Below are 19,566 nucleotides of genomic sequence, written 5' to 3'. Positions count from 1 at the left end.
GAGTAGAATGTTCTGGAAGACTCTAGAAGGTCGGTGCACTGAAGCCAATCTCCCCTTTTAAGCTGTTGCCAACCACAAGGCTGGATGGAGAGGAGAAAGAAGGGCCAACAGGAAGGGTGGCGTCCATGCCCAGAAGAGGGGTTTTCTCCCAGGATTGGGGTAAGCTAAGCCTGGCCCTGTGGCCCCAAAGGCTCATTGAGAGCCTGCTGCTAAAGTCGGGGGCCGGATGATGCGGGCTGCTCTGCAGGCAGGGCGTTCAGCCCGGAGAGTCAGAAAGAAACCAGGACCCAGGACCGGGGCCAGGGAGCTGACTCAGCCCACCCCACCCTCCACCTGGGGCACCTCAAAGGGAAAGTGGCCTCAGGGAAGGGGCTTTCCCCATTTGCAGCATGGCTGCTCAAGGGAGCAGGGGGGCAGCACCCCAGGACCCCAAGGATGCCACTGTGCAGGCGGGTGGCAGCAGGCAAGGATCCATCCCCTAGGAGTGCCAGGTCCTGCAGTGGGGAGAGTCTCCCATGTGTGGCCAGCTTCCCCCTGCTCCAGCCTCTGTTCCCTATTCTGTGGAACGGGCAGCCTTGCATGGGCTTGATGCTGCAGGAAAGACTGGGGGCGGGCGAGGAGCAGAGAGGCCCAGGCCAAGGGGCAGTGGGGGCCTCATTGCAGCAGGACCCTCTACTCTGCCTCCTGTGGTCCTCTGGGCCTCCCCCAGATGCAGCCTGGATCCCAACCCCCAGCCCCCTCGCTGTGCCCCAGCAGGCAGCTTGGCGGCTCTGCTCAGAGCCTCATGGCAGGATGTGATCCTCTCCAGCCTCATCAAGGCAGCCGGGGCGGCGGCGGGGGGGGGGGGGGGGGGCGTTGGGGGGGGCAATGGGAATCTGCTGTCATTCTGTCGCATTAGCATTGCATCCTTCCCTAGATGCTGCCCTTGCTGGGGCTCAGCCCCGAAGCCCCTGTTTTGCTCACTGAGCACGTGGGAGAAGGCTTGCCCACTTGACACAGCAAGCCAGCCAGGTCGACTGTCCCTGCTCCACGCCCACTGCCAGCCTCGGGCAGCCCATGTCATCCTGGCACAGGCCACTGAGCCAGGCCTCCCCAACTCTGGGGACACCCTACACCTTCACCCAGGCTCCAAGGCCCACCCTGAGCAGCTGGGCCCAGAGCACCCCAGCCTTAGCACCCATGGTCTTCAGAGACAACCCCCCGGGGGCCCGGGCCCAGGGATCCACTTCCCTGGAACCAGCCAGAGAGCTGGGAATTGGGGGGTTGAGGAGAGCTGGCCATTCCCTCTGTTTCCCCTGGAGCAGGAGAAGATGGGATTAGTGGGACTGATACCAGGAAGGTCACAGATGAGGGCAGACACCGGCTTGTGTACTCACTCAACCACACAGGAGGCTTGGCTGGACCCAGCTGTCCTCCAGAGGAGTGAGTCCCATCCCGGGGCTGCTTTCCCATTGGTGCTGGGAGACAGGCCCGCAGTGCCCACAACCCACGGTGCTAATGTGGCATGGGGCATCCAGGGGCTGTGGGAGCACTGGAGGGTTCTCCCTGAGGGCTCCAAGGAACTTGTGGGAGATGAGGTGAGGCAAGGTTCTGTGGGTGGGGTTGGGGAAAGCCTGGGGGTGATAGAAGCGCCATGGGGGGAAATGCTCTCATGGGGGAAAGGGGCAGAGCATGGAGGACTCGTGGCTCACCTCTGAAGTCCGGCTGGATCATGGGGCCAAGGGCAGTGGCTGAAGGTTTAGGAGGAGGAGTGGGGTGACCACAGTGTGGTTGGGGCAGATCTTTCTACTGTTGTGTGGGAGGGCTGGGGGGAGGACCAGGCTGCTACAGACACCTGGGCCAAGGTTGACAGGAGCTGTAGGCAGTGGAGAGAAAGTCCCTCTCTCCCAGAGGGCTGTCCAGCATGGGGGCTTTGGCTCACCATGCAGGACCACCAGAGGGATCGACTAGGCTTGGTTTAGGAAGAGCTTTCTAGAGCTAACATCCCCTGCTGGGGGTGGGCATGACCAGACAGTGGGGGCGGGCACTCAAGCCTTCCCAGTGTGAGGGTCTCAGGAGGACCATTGGCAACCTTGACGGAGCAAGGGTCTCTATGCGAATTGTTTCATGGACTCCTCACCACACCCTGCGAGGTAGATACCATGGTCCTCTTATTTTCCAGTTGGGGAAACTGAGCCCCAGGAGCACCCAGCAAAGATGGGTAATGTGGGGGTGGCCCTCGAGATCCTTGACTCCAGAAGCCTCAGAGTAGCAGGTTCACTAAGGCGGGAGGGCCCTGGCTGAGGCAGTGCACGGGAGGGGTCTTCAAGATGAGCTAGAATAGCAGTTCTTTACTTAGAATTCAGGGGGGTCCGTGAACTTAATTAGGAAAATAATTGCGTCTGTAGTCCACTAGCCTCTAACCAAAACCTAGCATGTCCTTTAACCGTGAACGTAGGCGTGCCACATGCCCGGGACTTCAGCAGCAGCAGAGCCAGGTGCACCTGCTGTGTTTGTAGGCCATGGCCGCCTGTAGCGGGGATTTCAGGGGGTTCAGCCTGACATGTCCTATCACATTTCACAATGCAGTTAACGCTCATCACAACTTCAAACTCATGGTTGAATAAAGAAGCACATGTATTAGAAGGGTGTTTTGTTTTTTTTTTTAACATTTTGGCAACTATATTTGAATATAATTGGTTTCCTTTGTATTCTATGAGAGCATTTGAGTTCTTGAAAACATTTTGAGAAAAGGCCCATGGGTTTCACCACTAAAGGGGCCAGCCCCAGGAGGGCTGAGACTGGTGGTTTAGGATCAGCCTTCTCCTGGGCCGTTTCCAGGGCGGGCTCCAGCAGAGCTGCCCTCCCCGCCGCCAGGAGGTGTGCCGTAACTAACTGCAGCCGGAGATCCCTGGAGCCCTGCCCGTAAGTGCAGTTTCCACGTTTATGCCCAGCCAAGCACATGGTTCCTTCCCTGGGGCTCTGGGTTTACTCAGCGGCACCCTGAGCTGGGCGGTGGTGGGTGGGGCATTTACTCTCGGGCCAGCCTCATCTGTTCTGCCCTGAGTAAGCACATGGGGGCAGGATTTTTGCTGTCCCATCCCTGTTGTCTACTACCATTTGGCCACATCTCACCCAGGACCTGAAAGCAGAGGTTGACAGTCTTCTCAACTCTGGGCTAGAGAGTGCAGACCCATCTTGGTTGGAGCTGCTTACACCCCCATCTCACCTATTCTGGGGCTTCTATCCTCTTGTGACTTGTATCTCTTTTGGGGGCTTTGTGACTGCGGACCTCACTTTGTGGGCCTGGTCCCTCTTCTGTAAAGCAGGCTGGCATGAGATTTGTATAGAATCGTGTTTCCACTGATCCACCCATCCATCCACCCATCCACTCAAACATTCACTCATCCACTCACCCACCCACCCATCCATCCACTCATCCATCCACCTATCCATTCATCTACCCATCCACTCAAACATCCACTTATCCACCCGTCCATCCATCCATCCACCCATCCATCCATCCATCCATCCATCCATCCATCCATCATCCATCCATTCATCCACCCACCCACCTATCCATCCATCTACTCATCCATCTATCCATCCAACCACCTAACCATCCACCCATCCACCCACCCTCCATCCATTCACATATCCATCCATCCAACCACCTATCCATCCACCCATCCACCCATCCATCCACTCACCCATCTATCCACTCATCCATCCATTCATCTACCCACCCATCCATCCACGCATCTATCCATCTACCCATCCATCCATCCACTCATCCATCTATCCATTCAGCCATCTGTCATCCATCCATCATCTATTCATCCACCCATCCATCCACCCACCCAGCAGTCATGTAGGCTCCTATATGCTAGAAAAGGAGGCAGAAATAAGACACTCAGACTATCAGGCTTCCCTGTCCACCTCTATCCAGTCTCATCTCTCACAGTCTCCCATTGGCCTCCCTCTAGCTCTCTGGCCATCTGCAGATTCTGAAAGCCAGGGAGAAAGACCCCCTTGGCGCCCCTCTACATGGAATTCTCTCCCCCAACATACCCAGGGGGAGCTCCTAATTGACCCCTCAGACATAGCTTCCCAATCACCTCCCTGACTGTCCCATAGGCCACATCTATTGAGAGCTTATTGATTGAATGTTTGTCTCCCCTAGGTTCTCAGGACACAGGACAGCTGTGTAATGCCCACATGGCCCCATAGGTGTTTGTAACGGAGGGCAAGAGGAGGACAGGTCAGACAGTAGTGGTCTCTGGAGGGAACAGCACCGGGCCAGCATGGGCAGGCATGGCACCCTACCCCCTCCCTCCTGCACCCCCTCCTGCTGCAGCCACTTCCTCCTTGGCTCCTTATCTCCCAGCTCTGAAAGCCACAGCCAACGTCTGCTTCCCCACAAGCACCAACTGCCTGGTCAGGGAGGGGCAGGCAGGGAGTGGGCAGGTGCCCCCAAGGTGGTCACCAAGGGTCAGGGCCGTCCCCACTCCCCTCTCAGGGGCAACTCTCTACTCCTTCCAGCCAATCCCCCATGGGCCCTGCTGAGTAGAAAAGCAGGCCAGACAGGAGGCCTCTTCCCGAAAGTGGAAGTGTCCCATCTGTGGGGGGTGCTCCCTGCAGGTGTGAGCCTTGAACATCTGCCCGGCCTGGGGGTGGGGGCTGCCCCACCCGGGTGCTGACCTGCAGCCTCCACAAGCGTCTGTGCCCCCAAGTCTTTCTCCCTGGTGGCACTGAGGGGCCTCACCATGAACAGCCTAGAAAGCAGCTGCAAGGACAAGGCGCCAACACGCATGCTGACCGTGGGCCGGGCCATATGCACGGCTGTCCCCTGCAGACAGTCCAGGACCCAGGGGACCTGCCCACCCTGCTGCACACCAAGGAGAGGCAGCCAGCTTGGCCCTTGGACCATCAGTCCTGCTCTGAGAGCACAGGTGGGCAGGGAGGAGGGGCTATGAGGACCAAGTTGAGGCATAGGGACCAGCCTCTGGCTCACAGGACCCTCCCTTCCACCTGACCTCTGGGGGCAGGGGGCAGGCTGGGGAGGGCATGCACATTGAAGCCCCTTCCAGGAACAAGCAGGGTCTTATCCCTGTGCCAGCTTCAGAAGGACCCCCACAGAAGCCACCGTGACAAGGCGGTGGGGAGGGTCTCCCTCAGTGCTCTATCTCTTCTGCGCTCCTTCAAGTACTCACCACGTGCACACATCCCTGAGAAAGTCAATGCAATCAAATCAAAATAGCACAGAATCCTGTGTGCCAGCTCCGGGCCTGCAGGCCATGGCTCTAGCCTCCTTAAGGCCTCTGAGCCCACCGCTGTGGATGTGGGGCCCGCTGTCTCCCCAGAAGCCCCTTGCTCTCTTGCCTTCCATATGTGCCCTTCTCAGTATCTACGAGGTACTTGGCACTGCCTTTGCTGAGTGCCCAGTGGGGAGGGTGGTCCGGGACACAGAGGCTCTGACATGGTTTCTGGAATCCCTCAGGCAGGGGGATCAACTCCATTTCCCTCAGCAGATCCCAACCACACTGGTCACTCTTCTCCCAAGGCACCCATTGGGAAGTGGGGAAAGGTCTCCAAGGAGCCCCAAGCCAGGAGGCCAAGCACAGAGAGGAGTGTCTTTGCCGGGCCGACAGTGGTCCTTCTAGGGTGGGTGGGGGCCAGGAGGCCCCGGGCAGCCTAGGGGGATCCCAAGGGGGCCAGGGGTAGGTGCTGGTCAGGGCGCACCCCCAAGCCTGACTCCAGGGCAGGGCAATGCTCACAGAAGCGGCCCCAGAAAGGTGGGCTCTGGGGAGAGTCTACCTGAGGGCAGGGGAGGGTGGAGGGGGTGAAGCACCCCAGGCTGCAGGTAGGGCTGGGTGCGAGCTTCGGGGTGGGGGAGCATGTTGGGTCGGGGGCTCCGTCGGCCTGAACACTGTCCCCCAGCCCTGGTCGAGGAAACATGCCCGGCGATTCAGGCCATCCAGGCTGCAGGTGGGTGGGGTGTCACCAGGCCGCGGGAGGAGGAAGTTGTTGGAAAGTCAGACCGGAATGGCCGTGAGGGAAGGCCGGGCAGGGCCGGGCCCAGATGGTTCCTGCTGAGGAAGCGGTGGGCACAGCTGCAGGCTGCTTCCCCGGCCCCAGCCGTACTATCACGGTGACACAGCTGGCTGCCTCGCCTGCTGGCTGCGGGGAGACCTCCCCCACCGGCGCCTCCCCAGGCCCGCCCTGCATCACATGAGCCCCTGCGGCCGCCCGCCCCTTCCCCAGGCTGGCGGGCAGCGCGAGGAGGCCCGGAGCTGTCTGGGGCCGGAGGCCTCCGCTGTGAGAAGGCCAGGCTGGCTGTGGCCTCCCATCCGTTCCCCACGCGGTCGGGAAAGGCGCTCCAGCAGCTCTGGGGCGCTGGCCTCGTGTCGGCCCCAGAAGGCTGCCCACCACTCGCCCGGCACCAGGACTGTCTCCCAGACCCACCTCTGGACCCATGTCCCGGGCATCCCCCTTGCTGGACAGCAGGCTCCCGGCGTCCACCAGCGGCTCAGTGCCCCGGGGTCCCAGGAAGGGCGGCCCAGGTAAGGGGATGACAGGGGTGGGAGGGGCGGGGGGCAGCTGGAGCAGGTGGCTGGAGTGTGACATCTCCAAGCTGCTGCCTGCCCGGCTCTGTTGACAGCACGAGTCAGCCGTGTTGACTCACCTCAAACACCAACACAGCCTCCCCCAGGGCTCGGTCCCACACAGCTGGGACAGGTGGCCCCAGGATGACCTGGCAGGTGCCAGGCTGGGTGTGGCTGCCCCACCCCGAGGCAGATGCTGGAGGTGGGCCTGCTCAGTCCCACCTAGGAGGGAGTGGGCTGTCTTCCTGCGTGGGCAGGGTCCCAGGAGTCGGTGAGGAAGGTGGTGGGTGCCCAGAGCCCTCCTCCTAGGAGGACAGCAGGACTTAAGGTTTGATGAAGACACCGAGGCCACAGGGAAGGAGTGCTGGCCCAGGGTCCCAGGATCAAGTCATGGTCCGGGACTCAACCCCAGTACCCCTCGATGAGCAATCTCTGCCAAGACTCTTGCCCTTTGGAGCCGTGTCAGAGGGAGGTGGGGGGCAGGGAGGACCCAGGCTGTTCCCCTTCCCCATGGGCTGCTGACTCTGGAGGAGGCCGCCCTGACTCCCCCTGACCCCTGCAAAGTCCCTGCAAGCCTTGTAGGATGTCACCCCAAGACCTGGGAGGCCGGCATAGCTGCAAGCAGGCGGCCGCTCTCCCCAGCCCACACCCTGTGGCCATGTACAGAGGAGACTTTGGAACCTTCCAGAGCTCACACCCCCAAATCCCACTGATGCAGCCACATCCAGAGTCCAAGTGGACCCCTGACACTCATGTCCAGCAGGCCGACCCAGGGGTATCTGTCACCTGCTGCTGTCCAGGGGCCCCAGGGCCAGCCCCCGACACTGGCTCCATCAGTCACCTGATACATCCAGACTAGCACGCCAGGTGGGCACAGGGCCACCCTGACACACAATAATGGATGTGCCATTGACTTCTACTAAGTGTGGGTGATTCAGATACCTCCAGGGAGGTACCAGGTCGCTGGCCCGGGGCGCAGTCCCCCACCCCTCGGGCTGGCCAGAGGCTCTGGTCCCATCAAGTTCCTGGTGGGTACCACAGCCCCCTCCCTTCCTGGGGCAGCCCCCGCTGTCCTGGAACTAGCAGCCTGGTTCTGCTACCCACCACTGTGCCCTCGGGCCAACCCGTCCTCACCTGGGCCTCAGTTTCCTCGTGTGTCACATCCTGTCCTCTCACTCCCTGATGGAGTGTAGGAACGGCTTCTCAAAGACTGAGGAGGAAAGGGCAGATGGGGGGGCGTCGTGCAGGAGAGTTGCTGGTTGCTATTTTGTTTGGATGGGGTGGGGGGTTAGCCCATGGGAGGAATTTGAGGCCAGGAGGTGTCAGTGAACACGGCTGTGCTCACAAGGTCCCCATGGCGTCGGCTGGTCTTCAGGCACCCAGAGCAGATTGTCTGGGTGGACCTCTGGTGCAGAATCCCAGCCACCGATCGATTGGCCCTGGGTCGGCGCTTGCTTGGGGGGCTCACAGAGCAGTGGGTTTTGGGCTGGTGTGCCAGACTGGGGACTTCTGTGGGCACAAGAGTCCTGAGATGCTCTTACACCCTGTCTTCACGCTGGGAGCCATCCTGCCCCAAGGCTGCCCGAAGGAAGGCACCACGGAAGGAAGCAGGGGGTGGGGCCCAGCTGGGGGAGCCTTGGGAGGTCTGGGGTCTTGGGGGCCAGGACAGGCCTGTGGGAAGCACGGCTCTACCTTGCAGTTTCTGGGGCCCACAGGCACCCCGAGAGTCCATGAAAACCTTTGAGACCCCAAAACATGTAAAATGGCTCTGAACTATGAACAGGACAATGGAAAGTGACGTCTTTGAAGGGGGGTATGCAACCTTTCTGTCTGAGGGCAAGTGTCTCTGAACGCCACTCTGGCTGCCCTCCTGCCTGGTAGGATGTGGGCACTGGGGACAGGGCACACAACCTTGCCACTCTGGCCATCGGAGTGCCGCAGAGCACTGGGCAAGCCCTGAGCAGCCTCGTTGGGGACCTGGGGACTCACCAGCCCTGTTTGTGGCAGAGGTCCAGGATTGCTCAGGACCCCATGCCTGGTGGACCCGCTCGGGGAGGGAGTGGGGGCTTGACTGCAGAGTGAGAAGGAGTGGCTCCCTTCAGAGGAGTGATTACTTCACACGGATTGATTAGGCGCCTATTGTATGCATCAGGAGCTGTGCAGACACTTGTTCCCATTTTGCAGATGAGGACATTGACAATCAGGCTGCTGTGGCCCCCCGCAGGACAGGGGGAGGGGAGCCAGGATACCTGGGAAGGGGTCAGGACGGAAGTACTGGAAGCCCTCCAATGTAGCCTGAAGCAGAGGAGGCTGGAGGCAGACTACTATGATCACCCTAGGAGAGAAACTGAGTCAGGGCTCTTTGGTGCCACCAGAGAGGGACAAGGTGGGGTCCAGACTGCAGCTGACATGTGACCAGGGGGATAATGAGCATCCCATCCCTGGAAAAGTCCGAGTAAATGCAGACTAGGACGTTGGTAGGTGTGGGCGATATCCCACAGAAGGTCCCATCCTGACCCTGGAGGAGCCCAGCCTTGGGCCACCACAGTCACCAAGTGGCTTATCCACCCCAGGGCACTTCCAGCGCCATCCTCACCAGCCTCCTCTCGCTTTGCTGGACCCCAGGCTCTTCTCTGGCACGTTCTCCGCCAGGCAGGCCTTTCCCGCCATATCGACTTCCTGGGACCTCTGTGACAATTACCAGACACCAGGTGGCTTAGGAAAGAACTCTATTCCCTCCCAGTTCTGGGAGAGCCCAGGACAGGACAATCAAGGTGTGAGCCCCAGAGGGGGCTCCCGGGACTCCTGCTGTGGCCACGTCCCTCCAGTCTCTGCCCCTGTCTACACACATCTCCTCCTCTGTGTCCCTGTGTCCTCTCCCCTTCCTATAGGGACACTTACCATTGGATTTGGGCCCCCCCAATCCAGGTGAGCAGATCTCCAGCCGTCCCATGTGCATCAACGCATCAGGCTTGGGGGACAGTGCCCAGAGCCTATGGTCCTCTTCTGTCATGGCCATGGTCAGGGCATGGGCACGTGGCCACCAGCTGCCAGGGAGGCCCAGGACCTCCAAAGGGCAAGGCCATCCCTGCCCCGACGCCCCCACCCTCATCCACTCAGCCACAGCCCTGGGCCATGCTTGTAGGGACTGGCAAGACACTGGTATATTCACAGAGCGAAGGTCCAGGGCCTCTGGGGTTGGAGCGCATAAAGCCCCTGTCTGCCCACCACCCCGTGACTACCTGACCTGTGACATGGTCCGTGACCATCCACCCGCGTCTGTGTACAAAGTATTGTTAGTTAGCGAGTTTGTTGTTGGAGTTTGTGTGTGCCGTCGCCATGTGAGGGATGGCCCTCCCGTCCCTGCTCTGTTCCCACCTCCCACCTCCGCGTGCACTTCCCCTTCACTTAGGCCCCACCCAGACCCGAGGTGACAGACCTCACCCCTACCTCCTGCTCCCCTCTCAGACATGGTGCTGGGGGCTCCTAGGTCAGGATGGTGCCAAGCCCGCATGCCACAGAGAAGGATCCCAAGGTTCCCAGGGGCACACAGCAGGCAAGAGCAGAGGTGCAAGGAGCCCCTGCAGATGGAACCAGGAGGAGAAAAGCCTCCGAAGAGCCACTGCCAGATGAGCTGGTCCTGGCAGGAATCTAGCAGCACCCTGGCAGGGATGGGGAGCAGTAAAGGTCAAAGGTTAAACAGGTCTGGAGGCTGATCTCCTGCCTGAGGTGTGAAGGGGGGGAGGTGGGGTGCTGGGAGAGCCCAGGACAGGGACAGGAGTGGGGCTGTTGGAAGCCCCCAGCATCCCCCAAGGTCCCCAGATGGTCCCCCAGGGCACAGAGGTCCCCCAGGACAGACAGGAGCAGGGCACACAGCTCTGGACTAACAGGAGCTCTGGCCTCAGTCAAGAAGCTTGATTTCAGGTGCCAAACCCCCCAACCCCCGAGGCTCATGTCCTGACAAACAGGAAGTCCGACTCTGCTTCCCTGGGGAAAGCAGGGCTCCCTTCATCCTGCGGGAAATGTCGAGTGCTTTCCCCAGGGCCAGCACTTTCTGCTGGAACATGCCTGTCCCTTTCCCATGCCATCGCCACGCCATCAGCTTCCTGGGCCTGGCCCACGGGAGGATGCTCACCAGCCACCCCACCCATCCAACCCTGAATTTGAGCCCAAGAAGCTGGAGCTGCAGGGTGGGTGTGATCCAGGATGGCTTTCTGGAGGAAGCGGCCCCAGGAGCAGCTGCAGGAGGCAAAGAAGGCTTTCACTTCTCAAGGTATCTTGAGTGAAAAGAGACGCCCCCATGTTAACTTGGCTCAGCACCGGGCCACGTGGGGCTTTCTCACCCACTTTCACTTCCGTGACTATGGTTGAGCAGGGTAGGCGCAGCCAGAGGAGTGGCCCCGGGAGAGGCCAGAGCTGCCTACAGCTAAGCCAGGACTCTTCATCCAGTGCTCCTTCCCAGAGACAACTGCTCTGGATGAGGCCTCAGTAGCTGTTAGCCAAGGGAGGGGAGAGGATGGCGGGGGTAGCTCCTGGGGAGCAAGGAGCTCCCTGGGAGTTCCACCCACCCTCCGAGGGAGCGCCAGGCTGGCAGAGGTGCCCCTGGACTCCATGTCTTTCATATCACTTGTTACAGAGCCCGAGGTCAGGCTGCAGTGGGTACTGGTGAAACTCTTGTCATTAGAACACCGCATGCATGTCCCACTGGCACAGCTGCGGCAGGAAACTGCGCCTGGGGTGACCCTCAGATGGCTGCCCAGGATGGAGGTGGGCACCAGTGGGGATGCTTCTCGTGGCACTTTGCTGAGCTGCGTTGTCATTAGTCATTTTTTGGTCTTGTCTTCGGTCTTTGTCATGTGCAAGAGTGAGCCTATGAAAAATTCAGCTGGATCACATCGCACCTGCATGCCTGCCCTCTCTGCCTGGCTTCCCTCCCTCAGTCTTGTCCTTCCAGCCCCCGGGCCTTAGCACATGCCGTTCCCTCCTTGAGACCCTTTCCCTCAGGCATCTGCCCTGCTCCCTCCCAACCTCCACTTTTCCGCTGCATTTTCCCCCTTCCACTTATTCCAGCCAACAAACCAGGCATTTCCTGGGTCTCCTATTTATCTATCATCTGTCTCCCGATCGCACTGGTGTGCTGGCTCCGCGGTCTGCTCGCCGACCCCCGATGCCCATAGCAGTGCTGGCCCTCAGGGTGCTCAGCACCTGATGTGAGTGAATGCAGCCAGTACCCAGAGGAGAGTTGACCACCACACACACAACAGTGCCTGCTGATGCCACGGCAGGGACCATGTGGGACACCTGCATTGCTCTCCAGGTTCTGAATCTGTCGTGACGGCCACTGTCAGACAAAGAATGGAGGGTGACTTGCTGGAGTCACACAGCAGAAGTGTCAGGGCCCAGAGCTAGACCTGGGGGTTTCAGCCCCCAGGGGGAAGTGTTCAGAGATGCACCTGGAGGGCACCCATACTTGCAGTGGGGAGCCCTGTGGCCAGTTACTGGGGGGATCTGGCCCTCCTGGAGATGGTGGGATCTGGATAGGTCACTTGGCACCACCGAGTGACTCTGGGTGAGACTCTCCCCTTCCCCCTGCCATCATGGCCAGAGGGGGATCTGAACCAGAGGTCAGCCTGAGGCCTCGTCCACAGAGAGGGCTGCTTTGGCTGAGGCTGTGGAGGGCTTCTGAGGCCCACCTGAACCCCCTTCGGCTGTGTCTACCTCCAGCCCCCAACCCGGCTAGATGGATCCCTACAGGTGTGGAGACCCACTCAGAACCTAGAGTCAGACATGGGGCCAGGTAGGGCTAGCAACAGAGCCTCCTGAGAGCATGTCCGCATGGAACCCAGCTTCCTCCCAGGCAATGGGGACCAGGACGTGGTGACCTTGGCACGTCTTCCAGCTGGAGGGTGCCCCTGGGGGCTCTGCAGGTCCGATCCCTTGCAGCCTGAAGACAGTGCCAGACAGCAGGGACCAGAGCAGGGGAGCAACAGCTCCCTCTGTCCTGCCCTCTTGTCCTGGTGCCCACTGGCTGCAGGTCCCAGAGCCCTGGTCAGAGGCAGACTGACTCTCCCGAGCTGCAGAGCTGGTGGGTCAGGAGGAATCAGGTGCAGCACTCTGTTGTTGGAGGGAGGGCCTGGGCGGCACTGCTGGGGGCTCTGCAATCCTCCTGTGAGGGGAGGGTTGTGCGCCAGGAGGCCTGACACTTTCCCCAGAACGTGGTGCTCGGGGCATCGCCCTGACAACAGGGGCACGGGTGCTGGTCCCACTGTTCCTTGGGCTGCAGGAAAGGACAAGGTAGTTGAGGCAGGACCGGGAAATCCACTGCAGACTCCTCCCTGGGCTTGGGTGCACTTCCCCCCAGTTGCCCTTCAAGGCGTCATAAGCCTGATTGTAAGATGAGGACACAAATCAGAAAGGCCAGGAAACCTGCCCAAGGTCACACAGCACGACCTTGCAGGGCTGAGGGCCTCCCTGTCCGGCGAGTGCCCTCCCCAAGGTGGGCCCTCAGAAAATGGATCCCTGTTGCTTCCACCACTCCAGACATGAAAGCTTTGCTGGGCATCGCAGCCACTGACTGGACCGTTTCCGTACCTGCGGTGGGATCTGCTCGCTTCACCTGAGGGGGCCAAGGGCAGGTGCAGCTGACACCTGGACCACACACAGCCCATGATGCTGGTGGAGTGCCTGCCCGGCCCTGGGCCCCTCCAGCCAAGCCCCCTCTGCTGGCTGCCGCAGCAGCCCCAGGTTTATCATTGTCCACTGGCTTATCCCCAGTGGTTTTGAGCACCACTCCCTGCAGCTGAAGGCTCGGGAAGGGTGAGGCCCTCTGGTGTGGCTCTCGGAGGGGCGGGTGTGGTGAGGGGTCCCTTTCTGAGAGGAAGCAGTGTGGGCCACATGCCCATAGGGACTTGCACCTGGAGGGGATGCTGGACAAAGGTACAGCTGGGCCTGCAGGTCTGACACATGGGGCCAACGGTGGGGAGGCAGCCGCAGCACTGCCCTTGAAGCCAGGGCCATCTCCCATCCCTGGCCTGATGACGTGGCCTTGTGTGTGGCACCCTCGGCCAGGGTCCAGTCCTCGTGCTACTGGTGACCATCCCCCGGGCCCGCAGAGCCCCACAGACCTCCTGATGAGAGTCGGATGGTAGGGGGTAAGGCGGCCCAGGAAGGGACAGAGCTGTTCAGAGGAGGCTGAGCTGAGGATGCGGCCAGGGTTGTGGTCTGTGCTCTGCTCTGCATGGCCTCTCTGCCTCTGTCTCTCAGCCGTGAGGCAACATTGGACCAGATCATGGCCAAGCTGGGAGGGCTGGTGGCAACCCCGTAACCCCGCAGGCCTGTCTCCATCTGTGATGCAGGGACAACAGCCAGCTCCCAGAGAGGGATGATGAGGGACGGCTCCGGCACAGCGCCCACCTCTGGCCCCAGACCTCCAGACCCTCTAGGGCCCCACACTCACTGCCCCTAGGAGCTTGCCCGTGACCCCTGCAGGCCCTCCACTCACAGGCCACTCGGGGCAGCTGAGAGCGTCCAGTGGAGAAGGAACTGCAGAACTTACCCCGCCCTGTGGCTCCCAGAGCTTCCTCCTTCCCTCCCAAGTTGGGGTGCATTTTGAGTGTTGTGGAAAGCCCCAACCTCACAGACCCTATGAGGGGGAGCAGAGTGAGAGGAAGGCCAGTGGGAGGGCAGGAGGGACCTCTGCCCATGGTCCCCCTGGCCATGCTCTTTGCTGCCAGCTGCATCAGCCTCAGATCTCAGCCTGGGGGGGGGGGGGGCAGCTGGATTTAGCCTTGAACACCCTGTGCCAGATTTGGGGCTTCCTCAGAGATGGGCCCCTCAGCCCCAGGTCCGGGTGCAAGGCTCTCCTAACAGTCGGGCTCCCTTCCTAAGAGACAAGACCTCAAGACCCCAGCCCCATGTCACCACCTGGCCATGCAGCTCAGAGTCAGTCGCGGAGTCTCCTCACCACTGCATACTGCATGGCCACCTGCCACCAGGCCTGCCTTCAGGGGCCCCTTGTCTGTGCCACGCACTTCCCAGGGCCCTCCATGGAGGGCACCGTTGTGATGTCCCACAGGGTTAGGGGTAGTTCCCTGCTCCTCTACCACCACAACATTCTCTACATCAAGGATGGGACCTCAAGTCCTAAAAGCAGGTGACAGTCAGGTGATGAGCAATGCAAGTCAGAGCCCCTCCTGCCTTCATGCCCACCCCCCCGCACCGAGCATCATACTCCCAAGGGCTGGGAGGCCCGGAGGCCTCGAGGGGCTCTGCTCGGCCGTGGCTCCTCAGCCAGGCTTCCTTGTCTCGGCCAGAGGGGCTGTCCCCACCTGGGGGCTCTCCGGGCGGGGCTGCCACCCAGAGCTTCGGCCGAGGCTGCAGCTGGGGCGAGTGAGATAGGAGCAGCAGCTTCCTGTCGGAAACTGAAACTGCCAGGTGCTTCCCTTCCTCCTGGGGGCCGCCCAGAGACAGCTGGACCCACAGTCCTGAGGCCCAGTCCTCCGCCCGAGGCTGGGGAGAGCAGAGCCTCACCTCTCACCCTTCTGAGCCTCAGTGCATCCCAGTCCCACCTGAGCCACCCCAGGGAGGGATCTCAAAGTCTTTGTGCACAATACCTTAATAACCTTTAACTTGGATACCTGTGAAAATGATCAGATTTAGCAAGACACAGCATGAGAGCCGACTGCACTGGTTTCTCTCTCCGTTACTCTGACCGCCAGAATATGGAACATTCTTCATGGCCCCTGGCCCCGGGGAGGCTACTCCAAGGCCGTGGCCCCCAGGGAGAGCAGGGACCGATCTGATCCAGTCCCCACACCCGGGCCTCCAACACGCTCCTTGCTTGTCTCATCCCTCTGTCTCCTTGGCTCCTCTTTAGTGTAAACTATGAAATAATCGACACGCACTAAAAAAGCCCCGTCACCAAGAACAAGTGCGGCCAGCTTCACCTGGCAGCAGAGCCTGAGCTCCCCATCCCCCACCACTCCTCCTCCTCCGTAAACATGAATTATTGCAGAGCTGTGCCCGCCCTCCCACATCCCCCTCCTGAGGCTGCCCCGGCCACCAGCTGCCTCCAGCCAGGCTGCAGGGGCAGGACCCTGCTCAGCCACCCTGGGGCTGGACCAAGCTGCTGGATCCCTGCTGCTGCCCCACATCCTTCTTGGTAACATGGGGCAAGAACACACGGACAGTTAGTGCCTCCAGGGCCCGTGTTTATCTGTGTGTGTCCTGCCCAGATACACTGTGATTTTCCATATTTTAAATTGTTATATAAAAGTATCGTGTTCTATATATTCTTTTCCAATTTTCTCTGCACGATAATGTGACACGAGGGCAGGCGGCTGGCAGAGCTATCTCAGGCTGCAGGAGCCCAGGCAGGGCTTCAGGGTGGAGCTACGGGGAGACTCCCTCCCAAGCTCCAGCTGATAAAGGCCTTTCATACAGTCAATGTCCAGCCATGGCGTGGATGTTTCTAGAGGTTGTGGGTGGCTGCAGCTCCTGGGGGTTTCTGGTTTGTGGAAATGAGCACCAGCCAGAGAAGCGAGGCAGGAGGCAGAGCGCGGGGTCAGGTGCCTCAGCCAATCTAGTCCAATCCTTTCTAGACACAGGCCTAGCAGTTGCCCCAGATGAGGCTGTGGAGCACGTCCAGCTGCAAGCAGAGAGGCCAGGAAGGCTGCTCTCATGCTGGCACCTCCCACCTGCAGCCCCCCTTCTGCTCCTGCCAAAGACACAGGTGGGCCTGGGTACCCTAGGCCACAAGTCTCAGGACACCTTTGATGGGATGGTCAGCTGGCAGAAGCCCCCACATCGTGTAGGGGTTGGATGGTGTAACCTTGGGAGCACGAGTGCTCCAGGCCAGCTGGGAAAGCCTGCTCTGAGGGGTTGGGGTAAGGGGTGCCTTGGAGCCTCTGAGACACTGGCAGGAGAGGCTTACAGGGCTTCTGCACTGTCTGTTTGCAGCCAAGCCCCCGTGACATCCCCCCTATATCAGCCCACTGCACTGAAGAGGGGGCCATGGCTGGCTGAGAGAGTCAGAGACTAAATTGTGGTGTGGATACCCCATCGAGCCCACGATGAGGCTGCGGTGGGGGGACCACAGCGGCACAGCCTGCGGAGCCGGAAAGGCTGCCTGGGGCAGACCTGGCCACAGTGGGCAGGCCTGGGGCCGGGCACTGGAGCAGCTGAAAAAGGCTACCAGGAACTCTGAGGCAGGGGGCATCCTGATAGATGGTGGCGGTGATTGTCACAGTGGTTCTGGGTGCCAAGCTCCTAGGGAAGTGATTTCCACAGAGGAGGCGTGTTAGTATCTCCACTGAATTGGTGAGGCCCAGAGACAGCGCGGCATCCCTCAGTAATGAAGGGACCTGTCCTACACAGCACACCAGGGACTATTCTCGAACAAGAGTCCAGTGTCTCCGTGGTTTTGTCCTTCTTTTTGCCTGCACACCCCCTAAAGTTGCTTTGAAAAAACCAACTCCCCATGAAGGTCATATTTCTCAGAAATCGGAGGGACCCGGCTCCGTCGCACCCGACCCTTGGGCTGCTTATTTTTGGTGGATAACGGTGATCTCATGGCCACTAGAGAGATTTGCAAAGGTGATGGTTAGCTCCATCCCACAACCTGGCGACAGGGTTGTGAGAAGGGTAGGTCTTAACACCCACTCCCCAACCTCATGCAGACACGTGTGAGACATGCACTAGTGAGCAGCACACAGAGGGCACACTCCTTCTTTTTTTTTTAATTTATTTTTTATTGGTGTTCAATTTACTAACATACAGAATAACCCCCAGTGCCCGTCACCCATTCACTCCCACCCCCCGCCCTCCTCCCCTTCTACCACCCCTAGTTCGTTTCCCAGAGTTAGCAGTCTTTACGTTCTGTCTCCCTTTCTGATATTTCCCACACATTTCTTCTCTCTTCCCTTATATTCCCTTTCACTATTATTTATATTCCCCAAATGAATGAGAACATATAATGTTTGTCCTTCTCCGACTGACTTACTTCACTCAGCATAATACCCTCCAGTTCCATCCACGTTGAAGCAAATGGTGGGTATTTGTCATTTCTAATAGCTGAGTAATATTCCATTGTATGCATAGACCACATCTTCTTTATCCATTCATCTTTCGTTGGACACCGAGGCTCCTTCCACAGTTTGGCTATCGTGGCCATTGCTGCTATAAACATCGGGGTGCAGGTGTCCTGGCGTTTCATTGCATTTGTATCTTTGGGGTAAATCCCCAACAGTGCAATTGCTGGGTCGTAGGGCAGGTATATTTTTAACTGTTTGAGGAACCTCCACACAGTTTTCCAGAGTGGCTGCACCAGTTCACATTCCCACCAACAGTGTATGAGGGTTCCAGAGGGCACACTCCTGTCCCATGAGCTCTCTGCTCTGCAAGCCTACAGCCCGTTTGGTACAAAACATAACAAGGTGGTAGAGGCAAGACTGGGGCCTGGGGGCAGACATGGCACCAAGAACACAATTCTAAACCAATGACCGACACAAGACCCTTGACAATAGTGTCAGCGTGCCAGTTCCCAACATCTAAACATCGTTGTTTAAACAGTTCAAGGTCACAAATGTCCAGATTATGGTATATTTTATACTGAACACATGCTTGGAAACTATTTTCATGAAAACTTTGAAGCTGCAAGTTTTTCACATTTAATTAGTCACCACAAAACCAAATTGGCAGGACTGGTCTTCACTGGAGGCCATTCTACCCAGGCTACTGTCAGCTTCCAATTCAAATAAGTTATTAAATAACCCAACTGACTTACTTTGTAATTCCAATTCTGGGATGAATGGATGTATGGATGGATGGATGGATGGATGGATTAGTGGGTGGATGAAAGATGGATAGATGGATGGGTGAATAGATGGTGGGTGTATGGATGGATGGGTGATGAATGGATAAGTGGCGGATGGACTGATGGTGAATGCATGGATGATGGATGAACAGATGGGTTAGTGGGTAGATGGATGGATAGATGTATAGATGGGTGGATGGATGGGTGGATGGAGAGGTAGATGGATGGGTGGGTGGACAGATGGATATATGGTGAATGGATGAATGGATGGTGGAGGGATGAATGGATAGATGGATGGTGGAGGGGTGGGTAGACAGGTGGGTAGGTGGATGGGTAGATGGATGAACAAATGGTGGATGGATGGATGGTAGATGAATGGGTGGACGGATAGGTGGATGGGTGGATGGATGGATGGTGGATGGATGGATGGGTAGATGAGTAGGTAGGTGGATGAACAGATGCGTTGACAGGTAGAAGAGGAAGAAAGTAGGAAGGAAGGAAGGAAAACACAAAGTATACCTTTCAAAACTTTAAAAACACAACTCTTATATGAACATATAGAAGCATGTGTCAAAGATGTGTATCCCTCCTTGATGAGAAACCAGCAGGATGGCAAACGTGACTCAAGAGAGGACATGGGCAGTTTTAAATCCCATGAAACAGAATGCCACCTGAGATATGACAACAGAGTCAACAAAGCACAGCCTTTTCTACTGAACAAAAATAGTCTGCAACTTGTCAATTTCCTATAAATTAACACCTTAGAGTCTGGGACCCAATGGACATAAATAGAAAGACCACAAGGGCACAGCCCCCAAGGGCCACTGACCCCTGGCTTCTGGCTCAGCAGCAAGAGGAATGAGGCCAACCTGGTGTCTTCTCACCTGTCTGGGACAACTGTTTCGGGCAGAGGTAGGTGGGGAGGCAGGGAGCCTTGTTGAGTTTTATGCCCAGAGAAAAAGGCCTGTGATCAAACCCCCCGGCAGAGGACGTGTGAGGTGTGACTCTCCAGTCAGGAGAGGTGAGGTGATCCAGGACACGTACAGACTAGAACAGCGTGGCAATTGAGGGCCTCATGGATTCCTTAGGCTGTCTTGCCCACATACCTGGAGAATCTCATCATGTGCACGTGGGCTTTGAAGACCCTGCCTGCATACCTGTTGCAGGATC

General features: G+C 58.6%; 1 protein-coding gene across 1 annotated transcript in view; it reads left to right on the top strand.

The window, feature by feature from the left end:
- Positions 1–6,123: 6,123 nt before the first annotated feature.
- The window catches only part of CBFA2T3 (CBFA2/RUNX1 partner transcriptional co-repressor 3), a 91,602-nt gene continuing 78,159 nt past the window's right edge, over positions 6,124–19,566 (top strand). The window contains exon 1 of the mRNA XM_072819577.1: positions 6,124–6,542. Coding sequence (XP_072675678.1) covers positions 6,455–6,542 — 88 coding nt within the window. The 5' untranslated portion in view covers positions 6,124–6,454. The remainder of the gene's footprint in view (positions 6,543–19,566) is intronic.

The sequence above is a fragment of the Canis lupus genome, chromosome 3 (genome assembly GCF_048164855.1).
Source record: "Canis lupus baileyi chromosome 3, mCanLup2.hap1, whole genome shotgun sequence".
Lineage (NCBI taxonomy): Eukaryota > Metazoa > Chordata > Mammalia > Carnivora > Canidae > Canis > Canis lupus.
The sequence above is the reverse complement of the archived record's forward strand: the minus strand, read 5'-3'. Positions and strand labels throughout refer to the sequence as shown.